At 43.1% G+C, this 27,183-nt stretch overlaps 1 protein-coding gene across 1 annotated transcript in view; it reads right to left on the bottom strand.

Moving 5' to 3' along the window:
* Positions 1–3,171: 3,171 nt before the first annotated feature.
* Positions 3,172–27,183, bottom strand: part of LOC139458299 (ammonium transporter Rh type A-like) — a 32,495-nt gene continuing 8,483 nt past the window's right edge. Inside the window, exons 2-9 of the mRNA XM_071239688.1 lie at positions 14,659–14,842; positions 12,492–12,642; positions 11,270–11,414; positions 9,496–9,659; positions 8,546–8,683; positions 6,751–6,884; positions 4,250–4,428; positions 3,172–3,949 (exon numbers count right to left, since the gene is read on the bottom strand). Coding sequence (XP_071095789.1) covers positions 3,750–3,949; positions 4,250–4,428; positions 6,751–6,884; positions 8,546–8,683; positions 9,496–9,659; positions 11,270–11,414; positions 12,492–12,642; positions 14,659–14,842 — 1,295 coding nt within the window. The 3' untranslated portion in view covers positions 3,172–3,749. The remainder of the gene's footprint in view (positions 3,950–4,249; positions 4,429–6,750; positions 6,885–8,545; positions 8,684–9,495; positions 9,660–11,269; positions 11,415–12,491; positions 12,643–14,658; positions 14,843–27,183) is intronic.

Raw genomic sequence — 27,183 nt, 5'->3', positions numbered from 1 at the left:
CGTCATCATACCTTTCGTTGTCTAATATCACAAACTTGTGTGTCGAAGCATGGTTTTTTTTTATCGGACTTTCGTTATATCTAAAGGTTTTTGTAAATAAATGGTGCGCACCCATCACTGATCGTTATTATCACTTTTCTGCATTAATTTTGTAAAAACTCCGCCATTGACATACAATGTATTGCCATATCATGAGAGCGATTCAGGTTCTTGTTTTACTGCTGATAACAGCGTAAAGCCACAACTGACGTACAATACATTTACCTTTATAGGTGAGGTGAGGTGCAATAGGATTTAACGTCGCATCCAAGATTATACTAGACTGGACGAATGCCGAGCCGCCCAGTCCTTGTTTTACCCCTTAATGCCGAGCACCAGGCAAACAACAAGTGCCATTTCTTAACGTCTTTTGGTATGAGGTGGCCGGGGATCAAATCCCGGACCTTTTGCTCTCCGTGCGGACGCTCTACCACTAGACCACGGAGGCGGTCGACGTACAAAAAGAAAATATGAAGATGTGCAATCAATGTCAAATTAATTTTATTTCATAACAAGTTGAGCGTAAAAAAGACTCGGTGTTATTTACACAAGTAAATGCAGTACAAAACAGACATAACCTGGTTAAATACTGTCATAAAATACAATGTTAGCTTTTACTGTATGGGAGCACACACTATAAGAAAATAATTAAGACATATTTCTTATTATTTCTGGAATAACGCACATGTAAGTGTCGACAATATGTAAGCATAGGACACTCAGCGTTCAGGGAAAGTACTTATCTATCATCACTCCTGGACATTTCCTATAAAGATGCCTATGTTCCAAGGATAATTTCATGAGGATAGTTTCGTTATGTGGACCATCAACGTGAAAGCCCTGGTGAGATCAATACAGCTCAACCCCGCTAAACCGGACACAGCGGAGGGTTGGGCGGGTATATTTATACGGGGAGACAAAGTCGTGGAACGTTGATCATATTATAAGTCACTGGTGTGTCGGACCCAATTTCCATTATTAACATGTTGACTTGATATAAGTGGAATTTTGCTACGGCGTTTAACAACATCCTCAACATTCTCTATTAATCCGGAGGGTGCGATTATGCAAAATTCGTCTGGATTGATAATCTTCACAATTAACGTGTCATGTGAGTGAGTGAGTGAGTGAGTGCGGTTTTACGCCGCTGTTAGCAATATTCCAGCAAAATCAAAAATGGGCTTCACACATTATACCCACGTGGGGAAATAAATTCGATGGGAGTAAGTAAGTGAGTACGTTTCCACGTCGCTGCTAGCGACATTCCAGCAATATCACGGAGGGGGTCACCAGAAATGGGTTTCACACTGCGTAACCATGTGAGGGAACCAGTCGAAGGAAGTGAGCGAGTACGTATCTATTTCGCTTTCAGCAGTATTTCAGCAATATCGCCAATCAAAAGCGGCCTTTAGTGTGACGAGCGAACGTTTCAACCACTGAGCTACCCCACCGTCCGCGAAGGCTTCCCAACAGTTGTACACAAGAGCCCTGTATCCACCCACCATAAACAAATGGGTTGATGAGAGTCCTACTGGTTCCTTAATCACTTCAAGATTCACAAGAATGCGTTGTACAAAGCCGTCATTAAACCATTACTAATGATATGAGAAGTGTAAAATGTTCATAATGTGTCAGTAAATTAAGGTAATCCCCCATAATTCCGCTTTATATAAGCTAACAAGTACCTTCTCCTACCATGTGCCAAGGGGATTGAGTACCGTAGAAGCCGTTCTCTCGACTCGAAGTTTGCTTGCTAAATGCACCTCAGTTTGTGATGAGTTTAAGTATTTTTGAGGTTTCAAGGTGAAGCCATAATTATATTTCATCGTACCTCTGCATATTGTATCAACATATGAGAGTGTTTGGCTTAAAGACGATAACGATAACGGTTCTCCCAAACCTCATTTGGTTAATGTCTCGATAATGTAGGGATGCTGTCATTACAAGTTTGATACATGCGAAGTTATTGGTTCATGGGGGGTTTATTTCCTGTTAATGCATCAATACAACTTGACACCACCGGGTTAAGAAGGTGGGATCTCGAACTAACGGGTCCCACTGTATATACAGTAAACTACGGTTATAACGAACACGCTAATAACGAACTGACCGATATAACGAACTTATTTTTTAGTCCCGGCCATCTGTTGCATATATGCTGTATACATGCTTATAACGAACTACGGTTAAAACGAACTAAAATTAGTGGTCCCTTTGAGTTCGTTATAACCGTAGTTTATTGTACTGATCGAAATAACAAGGGAACTAAACTATTGGACATGACGTCCCTCGGGTACCCTGAAAATGACCGGCGATTGTTTGACAATGTCGCGAAATAAAACGTTGGATCGTGTTTGTCAGTTTTGATAAAAAATTAAACATTGCGCCCAGATGAAAGATAATAGCTTTTCAGGTAGTGCCCGGATGCTAACCCTACATGAAAATTTGAACGCTGAAGTGATTTTATGGATGAATGAGTGTTATAACGTGTTTACATGGAGCAATGTGGCGAGATGGATGAGGATGGTGGAATGCACCTGCATTTTGGCAGCAGGTGAGGAGAAAACGATACGAAATGGAAGTAAAGACCAAACTCAGCGGGACTGAGGTCAAGCTTACATCGAACCAAATCTTTGGGAATGTCAGGCACCCCCTGTCACAGATGTAACCAGTTAATGAATGTACATTGCTACAGGCGTCCTATCTCAAAAGAGAGTCGGTTGGGTTAAGTCGCTTTGAACAGTTCATCAGTTTCAGAGTGTCAATTTGATGTTGGCCTCACAGAACTGATATCTTGCAAACCTTTGGATCTGTAGGCAACTTTTGTCGCCGCCTTCAACATTAATTCAGTTATATCATGGCGTGTCAGCTTGATGTGGGAGGAAACCCTGAAGTGATTACCACTTTGGTGAAACCCACAAGCACAGGCACGGTGCTGACAAACCTAGAAACATCATGAGGGTGTGCATCTGGTAACAAAAACTCACATGGGTACCCAGCCTAGAGGACAACACAGCACAGCGAACTACCTTAGACTATTTGAGCACCCGTTTTCTTGAAACATACGAACACTCATCCAAGTTACCCATCAAAGCTTTAATGATTCATAACAATTTGATAAGTTAGGGAAATTCGATGTCAGACATGTCTTAATCCCCCCCCCCCGTTTGCACTTCGAGGTTAACAAGTCAGAAAGTTGCTGACAAAATCTATTTTTAAGGGTTTCAAATACAGCGTTTAGGCATAGGTAACATTTTCTCATAATCATATGAATTGTGTTTCAATTCCTTTGAAAATAAAACCATTGTCGAAGATAAAACGAGATAGAATATAGTAAACATCGCCTCAGATAAAAAAACCCATCCCTTAAAGATGAGCTGATGTTGGTGCCAAACTTCTATTGTGCTCTGCTATATGGCTTCCGTGTTAATCCTTCTGGTAATCTCTTTGTGCATAATCAACATTTTCACAGTTACGTCTTGGGGATGCGAGTATATTCCGACATGGAACAACAGTTTCAGCATGTTTATTCTATCCTGTGTAAAAAACATCTACGTCCTGAGAAGCGTTTGTTCAGCATGTCCAGATATGAGTGTCCACTCCCTTTTATTATTCTCCCCTTACAGAATGCACCATGTCAATCGGTTGCTAAACAATAAATCGAAGACTTAAACCTTTATCACTCCCTAAAATTGCGAAAGATATGAGCATTATGCGTTCGTTCCATTCGTCCTGTCCCCGGCCATCAAGGGGGCACCACTCTCGTTAATAATGTTCTTCTTGCCGAATGTCGTCATTTCCTGTCTGGGCGAGGGGTCTTCCTCATCCGGGGTATTCCACAAGGCCTCGTCCTCAAACAGATGGTGGGCCTTCAGCTGGCCCAGGCCCGGCACGCAGCGAACAATGAGTCCTGGAAAACAGATGAAGAAAAATTAAAGATGAAAAAACCCATTATCCCATAATTTATCGTAGTGATTGGCGTTGAGGGTCAAAGAGGGATGAAGCTCATGTGCCACGAGGGAAGGGATACGCGCCACGGTCCCGGCACACGGCATATATGAGACTTTCCCTTCTATAAACAACAAACAAAAGAATCCACGAATAGCGTAATAACGTATTCAGTAACGTTTGACACTTCCCTCCTCATTACACAATGGGCAATTCAATAAACAACATAGTAAAAATATTGAAACAGTCTTCATTTCCCCACCTGTAATCAGACCACCAACAATGGCGACGACGATGGTGACAGCCAGGGCAAGCACCTGATACCCTGCCTGCTCCCCAGCCGACCTGCCCAGCCCGGGGGTGACATGCACCATCCTTTTGATCTCAGCGTACTCTGTTGTGTTAGCGAGTGGCACTCGGGCGGGGAACTGTTCGTACAGACTGAAACACAGACGGATATGGTTATCGAGATATTAACATGCTCGCATTCATATTATTAACATATACAGAACAAATAAAATTAGGGATCATGACGTTTTTAGGGATATGTCTTTGTGGTGAAGACTGAGCCTACAAGTTTATAAAAATAACCAAAAAAAATTCATAATCCATTAGTTTTTTGTTCAGTATATTTAACGAACCCTTTTGTTTTGTCTGCCAATTCTAGAGGCATTGGTTACGTGGGAGATGCACTCCATGTACAATTACAATGTGACCGATATTCCCAATCGAGAAGAGCGTGTGTCGCCATCACCTCACCAATCCACCAAAAACTGAAACACCTGATGATACCCATGATATCAAACGTTAATTTCTTTGACAAGTGCTAACGAGAAGAAACAAAACGTCTATCCCCGCATTGTACTCCAGCCACTTCTCATCATGTGCTTGTATTCATACCTTTCATCGTGTTGGTTTTAGGGACCGACTATTTGATATTCTGTGGAGGGCCTTGGATTTTAACCAAAAGAATAAATTGTCCCTGAAAACATAATTATGTTTCAGACTTTGAAAAAAAAGAAATTGCCTGACACAAAAAATTGTCTAGCTATCATTACATTACATTATATGACGACCAGCTTATGTACAGTGAAAATCTTTAACTCGAAGGCATCGAGGCTGTCGAAAATACCAAGACCCAAGAGGAATGCCCCATGAAACAACAATGTCGATAAAGATTCCGCCGGGACGATACTCTTCCACCATCGTAAACGATATATCGAGGTACATGTAGTAGAGGTTGTGATGAAGAAACGTTTCACTGTTATCATTACTCATTAGAGAATCTGGCGATCTGTTTTGTGAGTAGAGAACACTACAGTTGCTGTCGTTTGACTTTCCGTGGTGGACCCGAGAAGATCCGGGGTAGAATAGGTCTTCAGCAACCCATGCTTGCCGTAAGGGGCGACTATGGTTGTCGTAAGAGGCGACTAACAGGATCGGGCCGTCAGGTTCGCTGACTTGGTTGATGCATGTCATCGTATCCCAATTACGTAGATCGATGCTCATGATGCCAATCACTGGATTGTCATTTCGCACAGGTGATGTCGCCTTATTCCAAACATAAGGGCAGACATATCTCGAGATATAAATTAAAAAACACGAAGCGAAATCGAATTGATTCACGTGCCTGTGTGGGTTAACAAAGTGAATCTCGTAACTTTTGTTTGAATGAGAAAAGCTCATGACGTTTCATGTGCGACGTCACGGTTATCCAATCAAATCGAACTGTGAGCCTTGGAGACACGTGTGACTTGCAGAGGCTAAACCCCACTACCTGCCTCTTCACCGCGTGGGTAATACAAAAATACTATACAAGTAACCTAGCCAGTCTGTACGGATACCATGACGTCATAATGTTCGATGTGACGTCACTCGCTTGTCACGTCACAAATGACCCTGTTCGCTCTAGTCTAATGGCGGTCTTATTGTCACGCACACACACAAATATATCGTCGAAAACAATGCTCTGTAATGTGTGAACTCGGTCTCCTGGAGTACCATTCAAATCAAATCTTAGTTTGATACTAGAGCTAAACAAAGTTCTGAGGACATCCCATTACGGTTCGCGTCAGAAGGAACTTTCGCGAACTTTGACCGACCAATGACATGACCAAGGAGTTAACATTAGCCAAACAGAAAGCATCTTTCTCGAGCTTTACGGCACCAGTTTCAAACTGACGACTTCCAATTCAGACTACGCTTGAACATATGTTGTAAAAGTTCTCCGTTAATAATTTAAAAAATAAACAAAAGAACATTATGGAATGTCTAATATATGGTGGTGATTGTATGGCAGTACTTCCCACGTGCTTCGCAACGTCTACTGCGTTCAAATGTTTATCCCATTGAAGCGCGAGATAGGCCATAGTTTTGACGGAATCAGTCGTACAGGCCGTAACTGTCGTTCGGAATACCCCGTGTTAACCTTTTCGAGGATGCATTATTAGAAATATCATTCCGACTGTTACTTTCCTGGTCCACCAGTGGCATTCCGAGTTATGTCCCTTATATGTCTCTCCTATAACCAATCAGATTCAACCTCTCACATTACTTGCATTTGCATTTGTGGCGCTATCTCATTTATAAAGTAGCACCCTATCCGTATCCTAGTGCCTCCCAGACCCCAGATTAAGATAAAAATGAAACCAAGTTTCACCTCTAAGCATTGTTCATGGCTCCATTTGGATTTGATTTTATATTTTGTATATATATAGTTTTTAGATCAGAGAAATTTTGGGGTAGGACTAAATGTTAGTCTACCTGTATCCATATTTATCGAAGTCGGCGACGAGGGCAGCGATGGCGCCGGCAATTCCGGCCATGATGGCGGGCATGCCGTGCAGGTTGTTCACTCCACACGTGTCATGAAGTTTCAGCTTTGACGACAGGAACGGCTGAAATAACAGCAATAGGACTAGAGGTAAACGGAAGCTGGATTCCCGAGTGAGTGAGTGATTTCATATCATCCATACATTAAAACATTCTCAGTAACACATCACACAAATTAAACATATTTACATAAATGTTCTAACTATGTATGATTAAAAGCATGTAGTTCGTCACATGAGGTACCTGCTCATACGGTTAACAGATGTTTCAGATTTTCTGTTTTATATGACAGGAACCCCTTGTTTTGTCAGACGGCGCTCTGTAAATAATCGAGTCTGGACCAGACAATCCAGTGATTAATATAATGAGCATCGATCCACGCAATTGGGATTGATGACATGCATCAACCACGTCAGCGAGCCTGACCACCCGATCCCGTTAGTCGCCTCTTACGACACAAGCATAGTCGCCTCTAACGGCAAGCATGGGTTGCTGAAGACCTATTCTACCCCGGATCTTCACGGGTCGAAATCCTTTGTGAGTGCAACATGTCCATGACAGTGAACGTTTCATCGCAAGGTAGCCCTCTTCGTGAAGTGTTTAGCTCAAGAAATGGTATTACATATCAACTGTGTATGTTGTTGTGGTTTTTAACGGATCGTACATATCCTATTTTATTCCTAATGTGTGACATTTACCATACGGAAAGGCACGAGAGTAAAAGGATCTTTTATCACAGAATGTCGTTCTTAGTCATCAGTGTTAAGTCAAAATGCGTATGAATAGTGTTTGAGTGAAACCCTCATTTATCCTACACGTATAGTGCAAAAGGATATGAAGCCATGTTTGCCTACGTAATCACCCATACCTCGGAAAACCCTTCGCAATTTAGAACGTGATAATACAAAAGGAATAGTTTTTGGAGCAAGCAGACATTGAATCGATGAATGGAGTTGAAAATAAATTAAATTCTTGCTGGGTGACTACATGTGCATATATTTACCGTGATGCCATGTTTATCGGAATGGTTTACCGTATTGAGTGGTTTTATCTGTTAATTATTGTTATCTATATACTGCATTTGAGTGAGTATTGTTTTAGGCCGCTTAAAGCAATATTCCAGCAATATCACGGCGGTGGACACCAGAATGGGCTTCTCACATTGTACCCATGTTGGGAATAGAACCCGGGTCTTTGGCGTGACGAGCGAACGCTTTAACCTCTGGGCTACCCGACCGCCCCTTACTGGATTAGAGATAAACGTTAAAAACTGTGTGTGTGGTTGTTCACTTACAATTCTCTATACCTTAATATTATCGCAATATATCCATAGCAACTCGACCTAGAGTCGACAAAAATGAGGATCGGATGGTTGCAATGTGTGAATAGGTTGATTTTGTGAAACATAGTCAAGTCTATTCGTACACATTAATACGCAAAGATATAACTTCACAGACGGCTTATTTAATCATCAACACTTAAACACTGTGGACAACAATACCACATCAGTGTCATCGTTCAAAGCAATATTGCAACACATGCCCCGCCCATTCTGTTATCAGCCAATCAGGAGACAATAGTTCGTTGATGGGCGTGGTATATATTTTCAATATTTGTTTTATGGAAACATAAAGGTTAAAAAAGAATTGCTTGGTTAGTCAACCAAATGTCACGGAATCACGCGCAATATAATCATTGTTTCTATTTAACACTTTTCTTGTGTTACCGTGATGTACTTGTATCCGACTGTGGACAGCATCCCGGCGACGGACCCGATGATGAGGGCTCCGTATGGTCCGATCATCATGTCCGCACTTGTTCCCACTGCCACACCCCCTGCCAGCGTGGCGTTCTGTATGTGTACCTGGGGTGGAGATGACACCATAATGAGGTATGGAAGCCTTTCTGGGCCAATAACTGTACGTTGCGTGGAATTCAGGGACACACTCATCCACACTCAACGTCAAGCATAATTCAGTGACAACAGGGCGCATAGGGTATGCCCACGTACATGCTTCAGGAACAATATAGCGCATCAGATAGGAAGGCCCAAGCACACGTTTCAGTGACAATCCCAAGCACATGTTTCAGTGACAACCCCAGACGAGTGCTTCAGGAACAATAAAGCGGATCAGGTAGGATGGCGCAATGTTTCAGTGACAATCCCAAGCACATGTTTGAGTGACAACCCCAAGCACGTGTTTCATTGACAACATGGCGCACCGGTAGGAAGGCCCAAGCACATGTTTCAGTGACCATCGCAAGCACATTTTTCAGTGACCACCCCAAGCACATGTTTTAGTGACCACCCCAAGCATATGTTTCAGTAACAATCCCAACGCACATATTTCAGTGACAATCCCAAGCACATTTTTCAGTGACCATCCCAAGCACATGTTTCGGTGACCACCCAAAGCACATATTTCAGTGACAATCCCAAGCACATGTTTCAGGGATAATCCCAAGCACATGTTTCAGTGACCACCCAAAGCACATGTTTCATTCGACCATACATTATTTAAAATGAAGAGTAAAACCTGTCCGTTTGATTTTTGTAGATTATTCAAATTTTGTCCATGTTATATAGTGTCTGATATGTTTGCTCTGGGTGGTCGAGTCCATAATTGAAACTTATGAAAGTGTCGCCAATATGTTCCTTGACAGACAGGTTCGTACCATGTCCAGCTTGCCCCTCTCGTCCACCAGTACGGAGATGGCGAATGTGACGACACAGCAGGAGGCGAGGGCGAAGTACGTGTTGAGGACGGCGCGGTGCTGGTCGTCTCCTGGGGCGAGAGCGCTGTTGAAACTCGGCCAGAACAACCACAAGAAGACGGTACCTAGTAACAGAGGAGACGTCTTAGCAAAGAACGTGCATACCATTGTGGTTTACTATACTTGTATAAAGTAGGTTAATAGTTTTATTCTGATTCTTACAACTGAACGTGTTTAAAGAAAACAGACAACCCGTTTTCTAGCGCTGGCCCACTGAGATACAATGCTCAAGTTAACGTCATACCCCTCTCAAACACGGTATACTGACTCCAAGCCGACCAGTCCTTGTTTTAGCCCCTTTAGGCCGAGCGAGGGCATGAAAACAATAAGTTCCATTTGTAAGGTCTACTGGTATGACGCGGTCGGGGATCGATCCACCTACTTTCCTCTCTCCGGACATTCGCTTAGGTGGATCTAGACCACGAAATCAGTCTTTTCTAGTACGTGTGAAAGGTATCCGAAATGTACGACTATGGGCCCCAAGTGCTGAGAATGCCAGGTCATTTTCTTCTGTGACCGTTTGCAAGGCGAATTACAGCCCTGCATTAATACATCCCTATACACCACCTTCTATGATCTTGAGGGAGGGCGCGGCGGGAGTAGCCTAGTGGTTAAAGCGTTCGCTCGCCACGCTAAAGGCCCGAGTTCCATTCCCAATGTGTGAAGCCAAACCCTGGAATATTGCTAAAAACGGAGAAAAAACATACTCACTCACTCTTTGTTCTTGGGGTCGAATCCCAGATTCGCCCTGATTAATATTCCTAGTTTTCTTTTGCTGGTTTATTATATTCCATTTATACCACGACATTGTGTCTCAGATATATGTGGGAGGGAAGCCGAAGGTGACTTACGTCACGGACGTATATCACTAACGTGGCAAGTGAGTGAGTGAGTGAGTGAGTGAGTATGGTTTTACGCCGCTTTTAGCAATATTCCTGCAATATCACGACAGGGGACACCAGAAATGGGCTTCATTGTACCCATGTCGGGAAACGAACCCGGGTCTTCGGCGTGACGAGCGAACGCTTTAATCACTCGGCTACCCGACCGCCCCCTAACGTGGCAAGAGTCATATCCGGCGTAATGCTAAAATTCTAACTCACGACCAGGGGATTCTAGCACATCAAGGGGCGCAACTCTGGACAGCGAATTGCGGCGCCCAAAGCGAGTGAGCAACCAGTGTCATCTCAGGACAACAGAGACGCCTACCGATACTGAAGCCAACCGGTCAGAGTGGGTTAGTTTGATTAAATGCCGCTTTGAACTGTATTAAAGTTATATCACAGCATGGCAGCGTAATGTGGGTGGATGCATGTTTTAAACATTGTCATGCACGTTCGTACTCTTCACGAGCAATGGCATGGAGCTAACAAACCAAGATATATAATCAGTGCGAATCTCCGATGATCACAACGATCACAGGTTCCTGCCACACCTAAGGGACACAAGTCTGCCCACCAAATTTCAGCGCCTTTGACGGCTGATCCATCCGTGACCTCAAGAACGCGATGATCCTTGCACAGCTAAGCGCTGAAACTCTAGACATCGGACAGCGTCGCCTCAGACGACTGAGCCATCCGTTCCTCCTCACGACGAGAGAGATTTCTTTCACTACAGAGGCCTACCAATCAGCGGTAAGATAGAAAACCTACACCCATCCTTATAGATCACCTACCAATCATGGAGAAGAGGTCGGAATGGTACACCGGTCCCTCTTTTGTTGACCTTTCGATGTCTTCAGAGTACAAGACTCTGGCAATGGTCAGGCCGAAGTAAGCTCCGAAGGCGTGGACAAACATGGACCCGCCCACATCGACCACCTGGACCAATTAAAGAGGGTTCGTTATAACACAGACGGATTACTGAACTCGTACAAGGTCTTCATGGCATACACACCCTCGAATATCCACAATGGATACAGCTTAAATATTCTCTGCGGCACCAGACTGCATTCAATCGACCCATTATTCAAAGATCGCATCACATCACATTTCCGAGACGCGGTAACATTGACAATAACAGATATAACGTCAATGACTTACCCCTCAAACCTTTGGCCATAGTGGTATATGATACAGTATGCTTTGCAAGGTTCGATCAGCTATTAGTTGGAATTGCACAAGGTGGAAAGTGCAAACAGTCGCGTCACATTAATGAACAAACTGTGGAAATTAGTTCTCCATCGTATGTATTTAAAAGTTCTCTGGATTATTCATGGCAGATAAGAACTCAGCCCTCCGACCCTCCGAGAATATGTTGTTGTGAAAATAGTCAAAATACATTGGCGGTCGGTTGGCGGTGAAATAAATTTTGAAAGAAGACATGTCAGATTTCTTGTTCCGCGAAGATATTTTGCGTTGTGTGCAGCATTGATCATGAAGCTGTTCTTGATATTTCATGTTGACGTATTGCTTGCGAGCTTGATACGTAGGTGAGGTGAGGTGGAAAGGAGTTAACTTCGGGTCCAAGATTATTGCACTTGTATAGTTAAGTGCATGCACGTGTGTGCGTGCGTGCGTGCGTGCGTGGCTGCTTTTATTAGTCCGGTTTAATGCCCACTAAGATACCATGCTACAGTTTCAATTGAATACCCCACTCACACACAGTATTCTGACTCCAAGCCGACCAGTCCCTGTTTTAGCCCCTTAATGCAGAGAGTCAGGCAGGGTACCAAGAAGTACCATATTTTTAACGTCTTTGGTATGACGCGGCCTTGGATTGAACCGCTGACCTTCCGCTCTCCAGACGGACCCTCTACTCCCTAACCACTGAGGCGGTCAGCTAAATACGTTGTCGTCGGTATAACTAAACAGTACACGTTCCATTACATGTTAATTTTTCCTTTGTTAGGGTCCGCGAATTTAAGATTAAAAGAAAACCCATCTGGTCCGACTCACCCGAAACATCGTGATGCCAATCCATTCGTTGGCCGAGAAGAAGACGATCTCTATGATGGCTATCAGCACCAGCTGCAGCGGACTCGTCTTCCCCAACACGGCACCGAAGGAGATGAGGACGGCGGCGGCTGCGAAGTCGGCAGTCAACATGCTGAAATAGTGTCACCATGAGGTAAGAAGAAGAAGCTGAAGAAGACGTACTCTAGCTTGATAACGGTGTAAGAATCTACATCGAAACGTCTCCATATGCAATAAAAAGAAGTTGTTATCCAGAAAGTTGTACGTTGTACTCACCAACAGTTGTAATGAGGAAGAGAATTTCGGAGTATATACTTACTACCTCAGTAGGTGAATAAGTGCTATGAAGCAGACAACATATACATGTACATGTAAGAACAACAGGCGAGTACTAAACGAAGGGAAGCCAACAGTTAATTAGCGTTGATAGATTTAGCAATGGATTATATGCTCTCTGCTCCCCCCACTCACTCACTCACCCATCGACCCCCCCCAAAAAAACAAAAAACAACAACAACAACAAACAAACAAAAAAACAAAAACAAAAAAAAACAAAAAAAACAACAACAACAAACAAAAACACACACACAAACACTCACCCACACATCCTAACACCCACCCACTCACTCACTTACTCACTCACTTACTAACATTTATTCATTGACATTTGATATCAGGTAACTGATCCTTACATATTCTTATGGCGTTAAGAAATACTTACTCACTTACTCCCTCACTCATGCATTCTTAGCTTGTAAATGCGTGATTATAACATTTTTTTACTAGTCCCCTGAATATTCCGGGTTAGAATAGGTCTTCAGCAACCAAAGCTTGTCGTAAGAGGCGACTAACGGGATCGGGTGGTCAGGCTCGCTGACTTGGTTGATGCATGTCATCGGTCCCAAAAGCTGTTGTTAATCGGTGCATTGCGCGGTCCATACCACCAGCGCGCGAGGCAAGGACATCAAAAGAAGCGTTCGTAAAATATATGCTACTTCATTGAGGGACTGTCAGAATTATAAATGCTAGTCCTGCGCAACCTGAGAAATTTGGGAATTCACTTTTTCAAGTGAGTAATGTGGTTTTACACCGCTTTTAGCAATAGTCCAGCTATATAACGGCGGGGCCACCAGAAATTGGATTCACACATTGTACCCATGTGGGGAATCGGTGTGTCGAGCGAAGGCTTTAACCACTTGGCTACCCCACCGCACCTGTGTTTTAGTCCAGAGGACAAGTGGAAATTCTTTTTATCTAGTCCTGTAGTTTGTAGCTAGCCCTGCTCAAACGAGACAAGAATGTTTACATTTTCTGTCAGCTTGATTCAGTTTCAATTTGCAGCAAAACAGATGCATTGAGAACTGTTTCAGAGTGATAGCCCACAAATTACCCGTGAAGATTCGGGGTAGAATAGGTCTTCTGCAACCCATGGCGACTATGCTTGTCGTAAGAGGCGACTAACGGGATCGGGTGGTCAGGCTCTCTGACTTGGTTGAAGCCTGTCATTGATCCCAAATGCGTTGATCGATGCTCATGATATCCATCACTGGATTGTCTGGTCCAGACTCGATTATTTACATACCGCCGTCATATAGCTGGAGTATTGCTGAGTGCGGCGTAAAACAACAAACCGACAGACAATTTCATTACAATCGACACAACACATCGTTGTGTGAAGATGTAAAGACACCTACACAGCAAGCCCTGATCAAACTGTCAAAATATGGGATGCGCGAAAACCGAAAAGAAATGGAAACTGGTCATTGTGAAAAGTGATGTGAAACAAGGCGTGTTGTCATTTGGCCTCATGCAGGAAACTCTGGTGACATCCGGGGCAGTGTCAGAGCGTACATCTGACTTTGGTGTTGACAATGAAACGGGTGCGGCGTTAAACAACAAACCAACAAACGCAAGGTGGTCTGTATATGAATGATAACTACCCCTTGGGATCCAGGTTAAATCGCCCCCTTCACTCTGCTTCCTGGCGTTCGAAGTGGATCGGGGGTTTATGACTGTGCTCTATGACTGCATGTCATCTAATCCTTCTCACTCTCTCACTCACTCACTCACTGTTCAGAGTGGGTTTAAGCCGTTAATCATCACTCACTCACTCATGGCGTGAAACAACAACACAACAGATTACACTCACGACTCGATGGAGACCTCGATCTTGCCGCCGTGGCTGTGGAAGTACCCCCCACAGAGAGTCGCCCACTGGATGACGATGGCGGCGAGGAGGAAGTTGATGCCCACGGCGCCGTAGCCGTATCGTTTCAGGAACGTCATTAGGAAGCCGAAACCGATGAAGATCATGACGTGCACATCCTGGAACACTGGGGACAGAAAGCGTGTACATGTCAACGGAGGACGGGATACTCAAGGTTAGGTGAAAACGTCGCGTTCAATTATTGCACTTATTTTGCGACGTGTGTACACGTGTGTGTCTGTTTGTACGTGTCCGGACAGAATCCGAGTTTATAGTGCTAGCTCACTGAGATACCCATGAACACCCCACTCAGACACAGCATACTGACCAGTCCTTGTTTTAGACCCTTAATGCCGAGCGTTAGGCAGGGTAACAACAAGTACCATCTTTCAACGTCTTTTGGCATGATGCGGCCGGGGATCGAACCCCGGACCTTCCGCTCCCTGGGCGGACGCTCTACCCCTAGACCACGGTGGCGGTCAGCCAGTCAGACGCCCATCATCATGTGTAAGATACGTTAGAATATCTCATAACTGAAACTTAGTACTTACAAATCTCAAGTTTGTCAAACTTACATTTTTTCCCAATTTGCATGCTACTGAATACAACATTGAAAACATGGTATCTTGATCTCCCAATTCACCCACTCAATCAGATGCTTACTAACTCAATCAATCAATCACAGACTCATTCAGACCGTCTCCATGGTCTAGTGGTAGAGCGTTCGCCCGGATAGCGGAAGATCCGGAGTTCGATCCCCTGCCGCGTCATAACAATAAGACGTTAAAATATGGTACTTGTTGTTACACTGCCTGGCGCTCGGAATTAAGGGGATAAAGCAAGGACTGGTCTGCTCGGAGTCAGTATACTGTGTCTGAGTGGGGTATTTATGTTAAACTGCGGCATGGTATCTCAGCTGCCAAACACTATAACATCGGCATAAGCCCGGACGAGTACAAGCAGCCACAAACACACACACACACGCACACGCACAAACACACATAAACACACACACACACACACACGCGCGCGCGCGTGCATGCATCTTTATTAGTTCAATAATCTTTGAACCGACGTTAAACCCCATTTCATCTCACATCACCTATCTCATTCAAACACTCACTCACTCATTGGCTGAAACCGGACTCGCCACTCACGCTGAGATCTCGCGTAACAAATGAAACATACTATCTAACGACGGTGTCGCTTACCCTCGTCACACTCACGTTACACGGACAATGTATGTCATACATGTATCCAGTTTACAACTTGATTGGCCCGTTTCAATGTCAACACCAACGTCAGATGTACGCTCTGACACTGCCGCGGCTGTCACCAGGGTTTCCTGCATGAGGCCAAATGACAACACGCCTTGTTTCACATCACTTTTCACAATGACCAGTTTCCATTTCATTTCCGTTTTCGCGCATCCTATATTTTGATTTGGAGGTGACAGTTTGATCAGGGCTTGCTGTGTAGGTATCTTTACATCTTCACACAACGATGTGTCGTATTGATTGTAATGAAATTGTCCGTCGGTTTGTTGTTTAATGTCGCACTCAGCAATATTCCAGCTATATGACGGCGGTCTGTAAATAATCGAGTCCCGACCAGACAACCCAGTGATTGACATCATAAGCATCGACCCATGCAATTGAGACACGATGACATGCATCAGCCAAGTCAGCGAGCCTGACCATCCGATGCCGTTAATCGCCTCTTACGACAAGCATAGCCGCAAATGGCAAGGATGGGCTGCTTAGTACCTATTCTAACCCGATCTTCAAGGGTTGTAATGACATTGATTGGATAATAGGCCATGAAGGGTATTGCATAATATAGATAGAAGGTCGGATTACATATAAGCAAGTTTAGGGACGGCTGATTTTTATGCACCCCCTCCTCCTCCAATAAAATATTTTTAAAATGATGGATGAGAAACTTTATTTTATTTTTTCTTATTTGAACCACAATATGACTTCTAAAACAAGTACTTGATGTGCGTGACCCGCAAGGCCCGAGGCAAGCTGTCACGTCAGAAAGCAAGCTGTCTGGTATCGCCTGACAAGTCCATGTGAAATAAGAAGGCTTTTACGGCTAATATATGTAAGAATGTCAAACAAAACCTCTAAGTGTTGTTTGTACTGAAAGACCATTTGCCTTGACCGACAAATATCCTTTGTAGTATGTGGCTGGTGTTTTGAATATCCGTTTCGTATTTAACGAGAACTGTCACTGAAGACTATTTATATTTAGATGTTTACGATATCCAAGGTTTTATGCTTTGGGAGCTTCTGCTGATAGAGTGCTTGTTTTTGCGCCGCTTTTGTGTGTTGGTACCTTTACAATACAACACTCCAGCTCTATGACGGCGGCCTGTGAATATCGAGTCTAGACCCGACAAACCAGTGGTTGATATTATTAGCAAAGTCGCGTGTCGTCCGATGTAGTGAAATCAACAAAGCCACCGAGCCTGATCACACGATCCACTTTAGATGCCACTTCTACTATCAGAAGTGTACCAGGTCCCAAGTAGGAATATTTTTAATTGTTTTTCAGTAATATTTTCTTTTTCCATTATTCACAAAAATAAAACGATTCGTGTTTTATCAGTTTACAACGTCCTCAAATTTAATTTCAGATATGTTTTCTTGAGTCGAAATTATTTTTTTCGAGTTTCCGGCCCCTTGTAAAGTATGTGATGGCTATAATATTTCAGCATATGTAGAAAATAATTATTGTTTTTGAAAAAAAACAAATTAAGTAAAACAGCATTCTCTCGGAACGAATTATGTTTTTCACAAACGACTCTCAGCGTCTACCCCCAACCCTCCCCCTCCAAAATATCATAATGGTTGGTCCCTTCGACGATAGATATCCTTGTACACAACGCGTACCTCTCTATACCAAAAGTTTAATGACAACAGACCGAGTTGGTAAGAATCCAGTGATCGATATTGTGAGCAACGATCCACCTTGTGGGGTACGACGACACGCAATCGGGCAAGTCCGATCGGCTCAGGTTCCTATTCTTTCCAGGATTTGCTACGAACGCCCTTACTTCAGCACCAGTGAACAGAAACGTTTAGGGTCTATTATACTTCAATTGTAAACAGTTTAAATTGATGCATGTACCGAACACCTGTATCCTAGTTTCGATTAAGTTTCAAATACCCGAGTGTGGCCTCCGGAATCTACAGGAGTCGTGGTGTCTGTGTCATTGTGTTGCACAAACAACATGTGTTTAACCTCAGCGACATGTGTGAGGATATATTTCGCTTCACGTTTTATTGCCCATCAGGATAAAGAGCACTGCTATTATGTCGATGTGTTTTAATTATTCAAAACGATAGTGTATGTTGGCCTTGTTTGACATGGCTATGGTGTTACTGAGTTCAGTCAATGCGTATAATCATTACGTAATAACTAGCGGATGCAAACACAACCCATCACTGCGGTACATACTAAAGTATATTCTGTGGTATAGCATCCTGTCATTGCGGTAAATACTGAAGAATATTCTCTGGTATACATCGCATCACTGCAGTACATAGTGCAGTATAGCCTGTGGTATAGCATCCTGTCATTGCGGTAAATACTGAAGAATATTCTCTGGTATACATCGCATCACTGCAGTACATTGTGCAGTATATTCTGTGGTATAACATCATGTCACTGCGTTATGTCCTGACGTTTATTCTCTGGTATACCTCATATCACTGCAATATGTATATTGCAGTTTATTCTGTGGTATAACATCATTTCAACGAGGTATGTACTGACGTATATTCTGTGGTATACCTCATATCATTGCGGTATATACTGAAGTATATTCTGTGGTATAGCATACTGTCATTGCGGCATATACTGAAGAATGTACTCTGGTTTACCTCATATCACTGCGCTACATCCATAAGTATATTCTCTGGTATACTTCATATCACTGTGGTACATACTGAAGTATATTTTGTGGTATAACACCGCGTCACCGCGGTACTTCTTGAATTATATTCTGAATAGCATCTTTAGGCATCACGTCCCTGCTGTACGTACAGTCGAACAGTCGAACACCGTTGTGTCGAACTCGTGGGGACCTGGAACAAAGTTCAGGGGAATCTTATGATAAATTTGGATGCTTGGGACTCCCAAATGAGTTTGAGACAACTGGGAATTCGACACATCCAAGTTCGACACAACGAGGTTCGACTGTATATAATCTGGTATAACATCCTATCGATGTTGCACATATTGAAGTACATTTGGTGGTATAGCATCATGTCACTGCAATATATATTTATATTACCATTACGAAACATAATGGGTTATATTTCCTGGGCCCACTTGCACAAAGCGATCTTAGCGCTACGACTATTGTAAGCCTATGTAAAAGTATGGGAATTACGATCATCTTAGCGCTAAGTTGTGCAGGTGGCCCCTGGTATAGTATTGCCCAATGACGGCACATTTTGAGGCATGTTTTCAGATAACGCTTCGTGCCATTAGGTACAAATATAATGCCATTAACTGGATAACAAATATAGTATCGGGATATTATGCATCATGTTGAGTCATGGTATAGTCTCGCTTCCGCACAGAACATTTTGAGTCATATACGCTGATGAAGCTTGTCGTTATCTAACAAACTGAGACATATTCTCCGGTTATGCCTTAAATTGCTGCTTTTGAGCCCTATTCTCTAGTATAATATAGTGACATTAGGTACAAATCGAATGACATTAACTGGGATAACATCACGACACGTAGGCATATTTATAGTTTGGTACGCTGGTTTTGCAGCACATAATGCAGTATTGTCGGACAAGATCATACATAAGATCAAGGTCAAGGTCATCCAAGCCAAGAATGTAGGTCACAGATCAAATGATAGTTTATCTATATCCCAGAGCCGATCTGGTGAAATAATTGCCATAAATCTCTTTACATTATGTGACAGGTCATGTCGTAAAGGATAAATCGTGTGAAGGAGAAGAGATCAACTTGAGAGTGTGAGTTTCAGGTGCCCCATCGCCTCCGTCTGACGGTCCACGTCGTGGACCTGTCGTTGAATGGAACAGGGCTCAACCTTGTCAATCTTGTAGCGTCACGGAATAATGGGTAATGAAAGAAGAGGCTGCATGGCGCGTATTGTTCCCATAGGCTGGATCTGGTGGTAAGTGGCGCGATTGATGCCCAGTCTGTAGAACAATATAGCCTTGCGGTATCAACAAGAACTACTTTCGGCTAACTTACGGGTTTGCATTGAGTCGTTCCTACCTTGTTTGTCTATAAGGTCATATATTATGCTGTAAATCAGTCTGGCAGGGAACCGTTGCCATACGTATTACACACAGACATTGTCTTAAGTCCAGGCAGTGTGTTCGTTCCAACGTATAGATACAGAATGTGTGAACTGGGTTTAACACCACTTTAAACAGTAGCTGGTGAAGGAAAGCACATGCTCTAATCCAGAATCGAGGAACCTAATCAAGGCTATTACCGATGAGCAGCGGTTGGCACAGCCAAGGGATGAAACTCTGCACCCATTGTTCTTTGGGCTGACGCGTATGATAAATGAACAAACGCTCAAGGCGGCGCCCAAAATAAATCACTAGCACACTTGACTGGGGCCATAATTCCTGCAGACAAACATAAGTAGCTTTGCTTGATGCTCTATCGTTTGTTTGTCAAATGTCAACCAATGAAGACACAACTGTCAACATAATTTTACCACACAGACCTTCAACCCATGTCCTCAAGTACTCCGGGTCTACATTACTGTAAGGTTGGGTTTCATTTTGGACATGAGTTTGTGACACGCATGGGGTAAACCGAACCGGCGTCGATGTCAGTGGTTTAACCTGTGACTTTCCCCGTGACCACTGACACTGAAGCACACGATGAGAACAGTAAACAGCCGCGCGGCCCCAGGGGCCTGGTTAACAGAGCCGTCATAGCCTCATAAGTCATCATAGACGTACGACTATCGTAGGTCTGTGTTAAAGTATAGGACTTACCACAGACGTAGCCCTACGTACGACTATCGTAAGTCTGTGTTAATGTGTACGAGTTACTACAAACATAGCGCTACGTACGACTATCGTAAGTCTGTGTTAATGTGTACGAGTTACTACAAACATAGCGCTACGTACGACTATCGTAAGTCTGTGTTTAAGTATAGGAGTTACGATAGACGTAGCCCTACGTACGACTATCGTAAGTCTGTGTTAATTATACGAGTTACTATATACGTAGCGCTACGTACGACAAGCGTAAGTCTGTGCTAAAGAATACGAGTTATCATAGACTTAGCGCTACGTACGACTATCGTTTGTCTGTGTTAAAGTATGTATACGAGTTACAATAGACGTAGCGCTACGGATGAATATCGTAAGTTTGTGTTCAAGTATACAAGTTACCATAGACGTAGCGTTACGACTCTCGTAAATCTGTGATAAGGTATAGGAGTTACGGGTAACACTGTGTACGTGTGGAAAGTCGTCAGAGGCGCCGCAAATTACTGTGCCTATATGTCACCATTACTCTGCCAGAATCCTGAAATCGTTGATTATCGTTGATACTACCCATGCACGTGGTACATGTACTGAGGGCAGATATTCAACACATTTGATATAAGTTAATTCCAGGAATATACTTTAAATATACTTTGAATATAATTATATATTTGTAAAAAAATCCGCTGTTTGAGGTGAAAATTAATGTTCGACTCTTGGCGTCCAGAAACCGATATCTCTCTTTTCATATTTCCAAATACTATATCAAATAAATGGCTGGTCCCTAATTGCATTGTTTGATCAGCAAAGGTCATCGACGATAAAAGAGTTCCACCTTTAGCGGGCAATGAGCTAGGCGAAGGTAAGTGACCCTAAATGATCCAGAGGGCAGTTTGGGCTCAGATTGTGTGGTGTGCATGAATGTTTTCGAAGACCTCCATTTTTCTAACAAGGTTTCCGATCCATTAAGTCGGCATTAAGGCCAGGGTACCGTTCCATAAAGCGATCTTCTCGCAACGACAATCGCAAGCCAATGTTAAAGAATGGGGGTGATAATCGCCTTAGCGATTTGTGGAACGCGGTCGTTACTGGAGACGACAGACCCTGTAACAATTGAGATTCATGAATTTGGACAATACTGTCACTGACACCTTTTTTTCTTTTCACAGTCATAAAAAACTGTATTCCGAGTTAGTTTGTTCATGTACTTGAACATTTTAAAAGACTGTTGTTAAATTTAATTTAATTAAATTAAATTTGATTATGTCTATTTAACCATAACTCATTCCTGTAAAAGGTAATCTGTAGCTGGGCAACTTTGTGTAAAAATATATCGGTTCAATGAAGGCGAGACTAAGAAATGAACTTGATCCCCATGTTTGAAATTTGTGTTTGAAAGCTGAATTTATTCTTTTGGAGATGTCTAGAATATTCATCAGGAGTTGTGTATAATGAGAACTTATTTTTGTAAATTGTAAAAGTTTCAAATAAAATGATATATTTTTTAGATAAATCATTAAGAAGTATTCTTCGAGTTTTTTTTCTTTTATCTAATATACTATTGCTATTTTCAATTGGGATTCAAACATGTGATGAACCCAACTCAGAGGTATAGTTTCGTTCGCTCCTCAGTGATTTCAACATCATAATGCTTTGAAAACATTGAATTCTATCTTTACCTCTTTCGCAGAAAAGAATAGTTGATCTTATGTTGTTTTCATGCTGCGCTTACACCTACAGCTGTAGATACACACGTTGATGTTGACAAGCAGTGGACCATGTGTCGTTTAGTCTTAATTACAGACGCATTGAATGACAGGTGATATTGACTGTGCTGTGTAAATATACCTTATGCACACCTACAGATTGGGTCACGCTTGACAGTAGTGTGCACTGCAGAGTGAGTCCATATGATACACTGACGAAACAGGATCTTGTCTGTGCAGGAGAAGTCATGCAGAAACGGCTGACATATAGAGTGGCTGGCTGGTGTGTTGGTTGTAAGTTAATTACCACTGTGCTTACACGTAAATATCAGGTATCGGTATACAAACAAACGAAATTTTGATAGAAGTCTGACTGCAAGGAATGCGCTGGTGAGTTTAGCTGTATGAAACAGGACGCGATGGGTGTGTGGCTGAGTGAGTTTTCGTTTAACGCTGCTTTGAACACTTTGACAGTTATATCACGGCGTCGATGGTGTGTGTGTGTGTGAGTTGTTCATGCTGAAGGAAGATATTTTGATCGAATTATATCACGGCGGACTAAAATTTGTGTCGGTGTGTGTGTCAGTGTGTCACTGTGTGTGTGTGTGGGGGGGGGGGGGGGGGGGGGGGGGGCATCCATTAGGTTATTCTCTAATTCATTTACCACTGTTTTTCGTTAGCACTGCCGCCACTCATTAAAGGTTGACTTAGTAGGTAGGTCACTGTTTGAGTTGAGCAAAGCTAGGTTGACAGTAGGTAGGTCACTGTTTGAGTTGAGCAAAGCTATGTTGACTTAGTAGGTAGGTCACTGTTCGAGTTGAGCAAAGCTAGGTTGACTTAGTAGGTAGGTCACTGTTTGGGTTGAGCAAAGCTGACAGTTAGTAATAGTACGTTGGCATCATTATTAAATCGCCATCCACTGCAGCGGATGCGCTGGTGGCCCAATCGTCTTAGGTGCTACTATACGCTGTTCAGAATTGCGTTCCTTTGGCGCACCGGGAGCCTATGATCGTGGTTTCGAATCCCGATTCGCCGTGTTTATGTTTCTAGGTTTATCAGCACTCCACTCTTGGGTTTCACCAAATTGGCAAATATGTAAGGCTTACATCACTGCAGGCCACCGTGACAAAACTGAAGTACCGTTCCAAGATGCGTTACATCCAACTCACCCTCTTATCCACTACACTGGCAATGATATAATCGACTGGCGCACTATGCCCTCTGACACAAGGTAGGCTCAAGTGTTGTGGGGCAAATTTGTAAGTACTAACGAACAGAAACCTTCCAAATTTATCCAGAGATTGCTCAGTGGGCTGTTATTGCCGCTGTTGCAGGACGATAATCATATCTACATACCACCTAAAAGGGCATCACGACGGGGCCATTATTCTGAAAGTATTAGAAGGCGAGTCTATAATTATATAAAGTCCTGTATGGTACAATGTAAGTACAGAGGTGATAGGCACTCAGGCACATGTCGACACGAACGTATATCAGTTACCCTGTAACCCATGACGTTATGTGTGGTTCTCGAGGTAACCTGGGGTGTGATACACACTGTACAGGGAACTAAGAACTTCATAACAATTGTGATGCACTCGCATTGGGTTTAACACTGCTTTGAACATTATTCCATTACATCACAGCGTGTCAGCTTAATGGGTGAGAAAAGCCCGTGTGATGCAGGTGTCAGACATTTACTACTTTGGTGAAACCCACAAGCGCTGTATGGTCCTGACACACCAAGGAACATATTTCGAATCAACAGTCATAAACTGAAAGAAATGCCTAGTATATTTGACAAAGATGGCTAGTAAAATCTGTTTGGGGCCTAATCAATCCCGATTTTACTAGAGGTCGAGTCAAATTTAGATTTCTACCGTGCTCAAGGGACGCAATTCTGCTCAGCGAATTGCGACACCTAGACGATTGGGCCACCCGTGCCATCTATTTACTGAGAGGACTGTGCTGAGTATGCCTGCGTTTGTTGCTGTACACATGTTATTCAGAAAATGCTGTTAAATAATAACTTTAAAATGGCCACTGTACATGAAAACAGGACTTGCTTGTTACGTTTGAATTGATGCAGTTCCTACATCCTCGATTATCCAGGGTATTATATCTGCATGGTGATATAAAATATACTGGATAAGTGAAGATGAGTTCAATCTTTTATTTCGATACGATACCTCTCTTCGTCAAGATCGATCAACTTCAGACATCTGAGGAGACCCGTGAAGATCCGGGTTAGAAAGGGTCCTCAGCAACCCATGCTTGCCGCAAAAGGCGACTAACGGGATCGGGTGGTCAGGCTCGCTGACTTCGTTGATGCATGACATTGTATCCTAATTACGTAGATCAATGTTCATGATGCCAATCAGTAGATTGTCTTGTTCAGGCTCGATTATTTACAGACCGTCGTCATGTAGCTGGTACATTGCTGTGTGCGGCGTTAAACAACAAACAAACAAAACAAAACATCTGAGAACACCTCCATGGAAGGTTGCTTCAGGTGAACCCCGAGGGAACTTTAACCACCCAATCTAAATGAAGGACACGTTCTTGCGAAATCAAATGTTAGCTTATACAAACGATTCGGCTTCATTTTTTTACCACCTCGATTCGGAAATATCGATTTGTAAAAATGAAAACTGCCACAGAGGACACGTATTTATTCGATTTCCCCTTCTGTGTGTAGATGTCATGTCGCTCTCCTGGGAGTATGGCATATCTACAATACAATCATGACGCGACTTTATTTATTTGCAGTCCTAAGTACCCGATCATATTCGTTTTTGAGATACAGGATCAGATATGCTTCTCTCAATGCTTCGCTCACTCGACGTCATGCACTTCGATTCGACGTCTTGATGCGACCTTCTTTGGAGGTGTCCTCAGATCTTCGCTCAGAAAGGTATACGGTATCAGAGTAAAAGGTCTGATTTCAGTTAGATTGGGATGAGTTATAACACCGAGAGTCCTTCACGGACGCAGAACACATTGCACAAAAATAAATCTCATTAATGATAAATTTGTTTCATGTGTCAAGTAGTGGAATGTGTCGAGAACCACGTGACATTTGATTCCCCGCGAACACCTGGTGTCATCACTTATTGAGTGAGTGAGTGAGTCTGGGTTTACGCTGCTTTTAGCAATATTCCAGCAATATCACGGCGGGGGACACGCGACCCTGGTCTTCGGCGTGACGAGCGAACGCTTTAACCACTGGGCTATTCGACCGCCCCTTCATCACTGGTTTTCAGTGAATTAGTCATATCCGCTATCATTCCATTTACACCCAGTGGAATCTGTTTCAGGGGATAATCGAAACTGGTTTTTATCTTTCGGTGACTTTTTGCATTTTAAGCGGCCGTTAGCCGCTATCATTCCATCTAAACCCAGTGGGATCTGTTTCAGGGATAATCGAAACTGATTATTATCTTTCGGTGACTTTTTGCATTTTAAGCGGCTGTTAGCAATACAGCAGCTTCAGTCACCATGTGGAGAATCAAACCGAGGGTTAAGTGTGACGAACATACACTTTCGCCGCTTGGCTACCGGACCATAACATGAACAACTGTTCATTTTCTTACACTGTCTGGTTCACATCATTTCAATATAACGGATCGATGGTTGAATACAAACTGGAGTCACTGAGCAACCGAGCCATAGCCACGCGGACCCACTGAAGCCGTATGTTTACACATGGTTTAAACAAAAAAGTAGATCAGATAAGAATGTGATTTATTTATTATCTACTTTGCTTACTTTTCCCAGATTCATGTCACCTAGAGTGTTCTCAGTTATCTCCCCTAGGATCAAAAGAAGAGGTGTGGTGAAGTGGGGTTCAACGTTAACATGGATACCCCACTCAGACACAGTACATTGTCCACCCCACCCCCCGCCCCCACCCCCACCCCCTGAATGGCCGTGGATCGAACCACCGACCTTCCGCCTTCCGGAACACTGCAAACGTAAAGTTTAAAACACAACTAGCATTCCCATATCCAATAAATTATCATCGAATGTCTTGTGTGTTAAAATGTTAGCCACTATTAAACATGGTGTATAATTTATTTTGCCTAGAGACCGCCTCCGTGGTCTAATGGTAGAGCGTCCGCCCGGAGATCGGAACGTCCGGGGTTCGAACCCCGACTGCGTTATACCAAAAGACGTTAAATGTTCTTACCCTGTCTGGCGCTCGGCATAAAGGGGCTAAAACAAGGACTGGTCGGCTCGGAGTCAGTATACTGTGTCTGAGTGGGGTACTCATGTTAAAACTGCGGCATGGTATCTCAGTGAGCTGGCACTATAAACCGGCATCAGTCCGGACTTGTATAAGCAGCCACACACATACACATACACAAACACGTGCATGCACGTCGCTATATAAGTGCAATAATCTTGGACGCGACTTTAAACCCCATTTCACCTCACCTCACCTATATTGCCCAGCAATCTATATCACAGATCGTTACTATATTTTATGTGTGCAGTATTTTAGGTATAATGTTTAATGTTGTGTATTGCAACGAGGTAAGATTCAAACAAAATATCTGTCTGTCTATCTATCTGTCGGTCTTTATGTCAGGGTTCTAGATGAGGTGAAATGGGGATAAACGTCGCGTTCAACATTATTGCACATATGGCGACGTGTGTGGCTTCTTGTACTAGTCGGGACTAATGCCGATTTTATAGTGCTAACCCATTGATATAACATGCCGCTGTTTAACATGAATACTCCACTCGCA

Source organism: Haliotis cracherodii, unplaced genomic scaffold (assembly GCF_022045235.1).
Source record: "Haliotis cracherodii isolate W230 unplaced genomic scaffold, xgHalCrac1.p SCAF_12, whole genome shotgun sequence".
Lineage (NCBI taxonomy): Eukaryota > Metazoa > Mollusca > Gastropoda > Lepetellida > Haliotidae > Haliotis > Haliotis cracherodii.
Note: the sequence above shows the minus strand (reverse complement) of the source record. Positions and strands in the feature narration are given on the sequence as shown.